Consider the following 9,030-nt stretch of genomic DNA (forward strand, 5'->3'; position numbering starts at 1 on the left):
CTTCAAATTGATATCTAAAATGTTTTATAGCCATGTAAATAGCCGTCAGTTCTCTATCGTATGTAGAATATTTTTGTTGAGCTGTAGTAAACTTCTTAGAAAAATATCCTAACGGTAACCACTTGCCATTTACAAATTGCTGCAATACCGCGCCCGCAAATTTATCCGACGCGTCTGACATAATTGACAATGGTACATTCGGTACTGGATGAGACAACATTACAGCTTCTTTAAGGCTTAATTTACATTGTTCAAATGCCTGAACTGATTTATCTGACCAATTAATTTTTGTTTTATCTTTTTTCTTAGAGTTTTTTAAAAATTCGTTCAAAATCGATTGATATTTTGTAGCGTTGGGTATATTGGCTCTATAAAAATTTACCATTCCTAAAAATCGTCTTAATTGTTCAACTGTTTCCGGCTTCGGATATTCCAGTATGGCCTTAACCTTATTTTCAAGTGGTTTAATGCCATCTGTGGAAACTTCATATCCTAAGAACTCAATTACCTGCTTGCCAAATTCACATTTATTTAAATTTATAGTTATACCAAAATCCGTAAAACGCTGAAATACTTGACGTAAATGGTTTTCATGGTCTTCTTTAGTAAAACTTGAAATCATGACGTCATCAATAAATGCAAATACAAAATCTAAATCTTTTAATACATTATTACACATAAATCTTTGAAAAGTTTGACTACCATTACGTAAACCAAAAGGCAATCTTAAAAATTCAAACAAACCTATAGGCGTGATAATTGCAGTTTTCTCAATATCCTGTGGAGCTACCTTTATAAAAAAATATGCTTTATTAATATCAATTTTTGAAAAATATTTCTTACCTGCTAACATATATGTGAAGTCGTGCAGACGAGGAACAGGGTAGCGATCTGGCTTCGTGATCGCATTAAGACGTCGGTAGTCTCCCACTGGGCGAATTTCTCCATTCTTCTTTGCCACAACATGCAGAGGACTGGCCCATTCACTTTTCGACGGTCTGCATATACCTAGTTCCTGCATTAATTTAAATTCTTCTTTCACCTTATGATACCTGTCGGGCGGCAATGGTCTCGCACGAGCATGAATAGGCTTCCCTGTAGTCTCTATATAGTGGAAAACATTATTTTTAGTACATTTACTATCTAGATTATTAAAAGAAATCGGTTTAGTAATTTCAGGAAATTCATTTAATAATTCTAGGAATGGATGATCACCATTTACAGTCCCTATTGATGGTGTGTTATTGTTAACTATGTTGCCAAACGTTAGTAACCTAGTTTCCTTATCAATTAATTTCTTTGCATTTAAATCGACAATCAAGTTATGATGAGTCAAAAAATCGGCACCTAATATTGCCTGATTAACATCAGCAATTACAAAAGTCCAATGATAAGGGCGTCGAAGATTTAAATTTAATGTCAAGTGTTTTATACCAAATGTCTTAATTTCACTATTATTAGCCGCAAATAACTTATAGTCCGTACATGTTTCACGTTTTTGTTTACAGGTTGCCGGAATAACAGAAATATTCGCACCAGTATCCACTAAAAATTTAAGTCCATTTTCCCTATCATAAACACAAAGGCGGTGATTGTTCGTAGGTACAATATTTCCCGCCGTCGATTGCACCTCCATTAGTTTTCCGTATTTTTTTCCGTTGGAGTTTTCCATGCACAGGGTTGCTCACATTTCCTCGCTCTATTCCTAAAACGATAATGCCATTTGCATAACCAATTAGGATCATTAGGAGTCCTGGACTTTGACCTCGATCTGTTTCTAAAATTTTGTCGTCCTCGATATGATGATCGGCGATGTTGACTCACCTCTTCACGCAAGGATGCTACTTCCAGGTGTAATTTATGCATCTGAGTCAAAAGATCATTAACAGGAAACTGGGTACTCCCTGAAGATGTATTGTTAATTTCTGCGATATCAGAACTGCGTACACTTTCCATTATCTTGTCAGCAATCTTCGCTAGATTATCCAATGTTTGATCCTGACTTACTGTGAGTACAGCTCTCACGGATGATGGCAGACGAGCAATCCATAAATTATGCAATGTATGGTCGGAAACTTGCGCTTTTTGTCCTAATTCACGCATACGCCGCAATAATTGAGAAGGTTTTTGCATTCCCAATTCCATCTCGCCAACTAATTTTTGAAACTGACGTTCCGCACTTTCTTCATAAACTTGTAATAAACGTTCTTTAATGGCCTTAAATTTATTAGCTTCAGGTGGCGACAATACAATATCACTAACTTGTTGCAATGCATCTCGATTCAATTTTGCTACCACTACATCAAAATTGGCTCCATCACTTTGCTTTTGAGGCAAAAGGATACTCTCAACCTGCGCGAACCATAAACGTGGCATTTCAGCCCAAAAATCCGGTAATCGGGCTTGAAGAGCGATAGCAGCTAAATCCGTATTAGACGTACCTTGTGCCATTTTTGACGATCCTTGTAGCGGGGCTCCAGCACTTAAGTCCTTGTTCATTATTAATTAGTCCAAAACTCTTCACTAAATTGTCAACTATTAATCACTAATGTCTCTATTTATCGCAAATAACACTATGCACTTATATCTATTCCAGTAGACACTTAAGAACTCTCACACTATTTTTTTTTTTTAAATGAAACACTAGTAAAATCGGGGTCACCAATTATAGGCTCCTATTAAATATGTAAAAATTAAATAATTTGTTTAATTTAAAATATTCTTGAGTGCCTATTTTGTTATAGTGTGAGGGTCCTAATCTACTGGGAGCACCGCCACTGATCTTCAATAATAAATTGTTCTATATAATTAAATTTAACTTTTATTAACGAATTAATTTTCAATAACTAAACAATACGTATACGCGTGAGGACCAGTGCGCAGTAACTGACCACACGCCATTCATTCGTCGCTCTCATACAAAATCGCTGACACATAACAGTCCCACTTACATTGTGTCTCTACAGTCCTATTCTTTTTTGTATTGGTGCCGGGAACCACACGGCAATTACTTTAAAAAATTTGAAATTAACGAGTGTTTTTGTACTTAGGTAGATTGCCTCATTATAGATACAAAACTTGAAACAAAATTGGAATATGGCAATACAAACCAAAAACGATCATATGATTTTTAGAGTTGATGCTTGTCTATGGAGTAGTAGTAATGACATTTCAAACGTCTATCTGACATTGATTGATTTAAATTATGACATTGACATCTATAATGCGTATAACCTCAAATCAAAATATGAAAAACAAAAGTGAAAATAGATAAAAGGGAAAAATAATATAAATTTCACGATGTTTTTTCTTTATTTGATGAGCATTTTATCAATAGTCGTACAGGCTGTATTTGTAACTTTAGCTATCGGTAAGTAAGACATTCTTTTATTTTAAATTTGTTGATCTTTTATAAATGGTTAGCTGTTTAAAAATGATCATTAATAATATTAATTACCTACCATCGACTTATGTTGCTTTCTTTTTGATACGAAGGAAGTACACACAGCTCAGGAAATACCTGGACCACCACCTATACACCTATTAAGGCTATCTCTTGAACCCACTATACCAAAATTATTAAAAAAAATATCTCGCCTTTATTATTAGGTCTAAAATGATATTATAATTTTATATGTAATAACATTATAAAAATTCTTTTGGCAGCATCCGGTCTATACTATTTGGCAGAGTTGGTGGAGGAATATACAGTCACAGCCAAATATGTTATATCATGGACTGTAGTGGTAATTATTTACATAATAATTATAAAATATTAATATTTAAAATTTAAACTTTTGAACAAAATCTATACACATATTAAAAAGCTGAAGAGTTTGTTTGGTTGAACACACTAATCTCAGGAACTTTTGGTTCGAATTGAAAAATTATTTTTGCCTTGAATAGACCATTTATTGAGGAAGGCTTTAGGCTATATAACATCACGCTGCAACTATATGGTGCAAAGAAATGATGGAAAATGTAAAAAAAAACAGGAAAAATGATTCATCCTTGAGTGCTTCAATGATGCCCAAAATAACTATTCCACGCGGACAGAGTTGCAGGCACAGCTAGCGTTCTGATAAATGTGAATGAGGCGAAAGATGTATGTAGGGGTCGTGACATGAAGTATCTGCATACTATGCCATAATAATAACCTCTATACCTCTTGTGTGACAGAGGCAACAGTCCTGAAAAGTATAATTGGCCACATTCAGTTATTTGGCTTGTTAATAGAATTGAGATTCAAATAGTGACTGGTTACTAGCCCATCGCCTAATAGATATAAGCATAATCTTAAGTTTATAAGCCTATCCCTTAGTCGCCTTATACAACATCTAAGGAAAAAAATTTATAGGTCCTGTCCTGTTTTTCTATTGATTTTGGGAACCACATGATACTTTAATATTTTTTCAGATAACAACAGCTCTCCACATAGGATTGATGATCTTCGATGACTTGCCTCTCCACCTGAACGCGCTAGGTCTGATCCAGCAAACGTTACACTTCATCCTCCTCCGGGAGTTCCCCGTTGTCCGGGTCGCGAACCCAGCGTTCATAGCTGCTGTGGCGACCTTGTTGTTACATCATTATGTCGCTTTCAAATATTTCGGCATGGTGTATTATAATTTCTCTGAGGTAAGAAGAATAAGTACAGTTCATTTCACAATATATGGATAATGTCCGGAATAAACATTATTTATTTTTATTTATTTATTATTACCTATAGGTAATGATATTAAAGGGAAAAATGTTGATAATAGCAATAATTAATTCAATAAGAAAAAGCAAAATTCAATAAGATTTTTCATAATGATATGCTTTTGTTATAAAAAAAATCATTAATTCATTCATATATCCCTTGCTGGGTTGACAGAACCTTGGAAAGACCAAAATGCTGCATTCAGCTGTATGGCTTGATGATGAAATTAAGATCCAAATAGGGACAGGTTGCTAGCCCATCACCTGCAAGAGGAATCCCAAGTTTATTCATTATTCCCCTTTTACGACATCCATGGCAAAGCTATAAAGAGTGGTTTTATACTAATCTATACTTATAAAGCTGAAGAGTTTGTTTGTTTGTTTGAACACACTAACCTCAGGTTCAAATTGAAAAAATATTTTTGTGTTGAATAGACCATTTATCGAGGATGGCTTTAGGCTATATAACATCACGCTGCAAATATAAGGAACAAAGAAATAATGGACAATGTGAAAAAAATAATGGGGAAAATTATTCATCCTTGAGGGCTTCAATGATGCCTTAAATAACTGTTCCACGCGGACGAAGTCGCGGGCGCAGCTGGTGTATAATAAAATATATTTTTTCAGGTATTAGCATACTTCACTCTATGTCTATGGGTGGTACCGTTCGCCCTGTTCGTCTCCCTGTCCGCCAATGACTATGTCTTGCCAACTACCGGAGAGAAGCAGCCGTTACTTGGTAAATCTTTCTATAGCATCATCACATCATCATCCACCTTGCAACAGCCTTTCCTTTAATTGACTCTTACAATGCTTGGGAAGGGGAGCAGCTGGCGCATATAAAAATGTTTGCTGTCAGACCAACATAGATAAAAATAAATAAAAAGAAAAATGACATAAAGCTGTCTTAAAATATCTATGCCCTCCCAAGCAAGTAATTTAAAAAAATAACATAGTAGTTTAAAATCTATAAATTTTCTTGGAATCCTCCGGGAGAAGAGCTCGGGGTCAGTCTATGACCACGATTCTGAATTGGGCAAGTCTGGTTTATACAACAAGCCGCTCCCTTCTGACCTCCACAAATATATGGTAGTTCACCGTATATTTAATTCATTTAATTATTATGTCATATAAATATATTTATCATCTTTGCGTGCCTCTATAAGTAATCCATTGTAATTTAAATATTACAATGGATTACTTATATATCACTAAGTTAACTCTTTTAGTGGGAGCGATATTTCGCGCTCAATTGCAACAAAGGAAAGATCTTTCGCCAAGCTGGTCTTATGCGTGGGGCACGACAAACGATGTTTTGTCGGAGGTTGTATTTATGGTACATGTATTCATGTAAACTTAATATCCAATGTAAATCTAATAATCTATAAAAGATTGCCGTGCCGTGATTGTGTGCCGTGTGGTTCCCGGCACCAATAAAAAAAAGAATAGGACCACTCCATCTCGTTCCCATGGATGTCGTAAAAGGCGACTAAGGGTAAGGCTTATAAACACGGGATTCTTCTTTTAGGCGATGGGCTAGCAACCTGTCACTATTTGAATCTCAATTCCATCATAAAGCCAAACAGCTTAACGTGGCCTATCAGTCTTTTCAAGACTGTTGGCTCTGTCTACCCCGCGGGGGATATAGACGTGATTATATGTATGTATGTATCTAATAATCTATTCAAAAATGCTATTGGCTGAGCGCGTCGCATTCTCAGCTGTGATTGGCCGATGGCGTGTGACGTAAGTGATTGTCGCCAAATTAATTTTTTTAAATTTTTGTTACAGGTGACAACAATGTGGTCACAGATTATCTATCGCGCAAGGCGAAGCGGTATAGTCTATTGTCTTTCTTCAGTTTTGCAAAAGATTCCATACTACCACAGCGTAATAAGAAAGCGTTTTGAAATGTCAGAACAAAATGGCGGATTTAAAACTTTTAACTTGAAAGAAACCGAAATGTAACGGTTTCTTATAACCGGTTACATTTCGATATAACCATAGTGGTATGGTTTATGCTAAAGAAATCGTTTCATAGGTCATACATACATTATAATCACGCCTCTTTGACAGAGCGGTAAACTTAACTAATTTAACTAATTAAAAAATACATTACGATAGAACCAGTGTGTCAATTCAATTCAAAATACGGGTTTTAAAGGTATTATTATATGAACTCATTTAGTGAACGAGTGTCTCATGCTTTTGCAAAGATTACGCCAAAATATTTTATGAAATCTGAAAAAATTCATATATCATTTTCCCAAACGAATCATTACCAAATTTACATTTCGCAAATAAGTACCCTAATGTAACACATTATTATTTTGCCATGTCAGAAATGGGTCATAGGGTCATAGGCTCAAAAAAATCCTGGCTAGACGATGTTAAAGATGATAATTGTGCCAATGGACTTAAAACTGAGGATGTCCGCGACTGGACATAGATAAGTAATAGAATTAAACATCCGAATGCTTACCCTGAACTCTAAAGTAAAAATTGTGATATGTAACTTTGACAATGTTTTTTTTTGGCTAAATGGATTTGCGTATGATTGTTTGTGATATGTATTTAACTACAGTGAATGGGTAATGGCGGATAATATTAGTCGCCTGTTATTCCTGTAGGATTATTGACTCGTCGTTTTTTTTTGTTAGGTTTAGATATAGTTTCAGTGGAAAGCCTTAATCCCTATTTTCCTTCTGATATTATAAATGCGAAATTAACTCTGCCTGTCTGTTTATACGTGACGCTTTCACGCCTAATCCACTAAACCGATTTCAATGAGTTGACCCTGAGAAAGGACATAAGCTACACACAAAAGTGTGTTTGTAAACTCTTTATTGCACAAAAAGACATGTTACAATATAGTTAATGGAAATAAAAAATATGTTTAATAACTTTTTATTGCTAAAGAAGGGAAGTTTATAAAAGGTATTTTCAGTAAACTTTGCGGCGAAAGAAGTCGCAGGCAACAGCTAGTGAGACATAATGTCTTAGCATAGTTTGCGCATGCGCGTGTAAGGTCAATTTACACGCCGTAAGTAAAAATACTCTTTGGATCGAAGTATTATGGCAGAAATGATTGCTGAATGTGGCCTATTAGTATTTTCAAGACTGTTGGCATTGTCTGCCCCGCAAGGGATAAAGGCGTGATTATATATATGTATGATTGCTCCTCGGCGTTCTATCAAACACAACTAATATTTACCCATATATATACCTATTTATTTTTCTTCTCTTAGAAAATAGAATAAAAATCTAAATTCCCGCTTTTTTATGTCTCCTCTTTTTTAACTTTTCTACAATACCGATCTAGTCAAAAAGACAATATTTTGTATATATTATTTTTATACATTCATGTAAATACAATTAATTTTGTTTTATGTAAATATTATTTTTTTCTTAATTTTTGTATACATTGAAAATTTTTGTGTAAGAGATCTTTATTTGTACTTTATACTTACTCATCTAATATCAATTATTGAAAACCTTATAGTGCATACTTTATGAAACTTATCATATATACATATTTGTCATAGAAATTTACAATACAAATGTATAATAATATTCCTGGAAATATATACCTAAATGAAACAGTCACATCTATACCAATATTATAAAGCTGAAAAGTTTGTTTGAACGCGCAAATCTCAGGAACTACTGGTTCGAATTGAAAAATTATTTTTGTGGTAAATAGACCATTTATCGAGGAAGGCTTTAGGCTATATAACATCACGCTGCAAGTATTAGGAGCGAAGAAATAATGGAAAATTTGAAAAAAAAACGGGGTAAATTATTCATCATTGAGGGCTTCAATGATGCCCATAATAACTATTCCACGCGGACGAAGTCGCGGGCACAGCTATATATAATATTGGTGTAGGTATCACCATGTCGTAAACTTTCCATTGTGATTTACTGAAAAAGTCTGTGAACGTTTTTTATAAGAATAAGATTTTCGATTTAGGGATTATTCACATTAGAGGGCAGGCCGTGTTTAAACTCAAACGTGCTTACATCAGAGTGCAGTTTAAGAAAAAAAAAGATTATAACAGGCGCTATTGTATTTTTTTTTTAAAAAAAATATCTGCGACACTACTCCTTTTAACGATTGTAACTCTTTCTGAATAGCACGTATGGACCTTAACCCGTTCTAATGAGAATCATCTTTTAATGTGTGTGTATGTGATATATAAATAAAAAATACTTAAATAGTAACTTTGTCTTTTCATTTATTTAAAAAAAACATTAAAGGCACGCTTTTGTCTTTTAATCCGGATTTACATTACGAAATTAGTGGCTTGAAGACCGAATGTCGGC

General features: G+C 34.4%; 1 protein-coding gene across 1 annotated transcript; it reads left to right on the forward strand.

Annotated features, from left to right (window-relative positions):
* Positions 1-3,224: 3,224 nt before the first annotated feature.
* Positions 3,225-8,894, forward strand: LOC106137504 (protein TEX261). The gene is made up of 5 exons (XM_013338346.2): positions 3,225-3,370; positions 3,667-3,746; positions 4,417-4,638; positions 5,332-5,443; positions 6,496-8,894. The coding sequence occupies exons 1-5, from the start codon at positions 3,301-3,303 to the stop codon at positions 6,612-6,614; spliced, it is 603 nt and encodes a 200-aa protein (XP_013193800.1). The 5' UTR covers positions 3,225-3,300; the 3' UTR covers positions 6,615-8,894.
* Positions 8,895-9,030: the final 136 nt, after the last annotated feature.

This window comes from Amyelois transitella, chromosome 31, assembly GCF_032362555.1.
Source record: "Amyelois transitella isolate CPQ chromosome 31, ilAmyTran1.1, whole genome shotgun sequence".
Taxonomy (NCBI): domain Eukaryota; kingdom Metazoa; phylum Arthropoda; class Insecta; order Lepidoptera; family Pyralidae; genus Amyelois; species Amyelois transitella.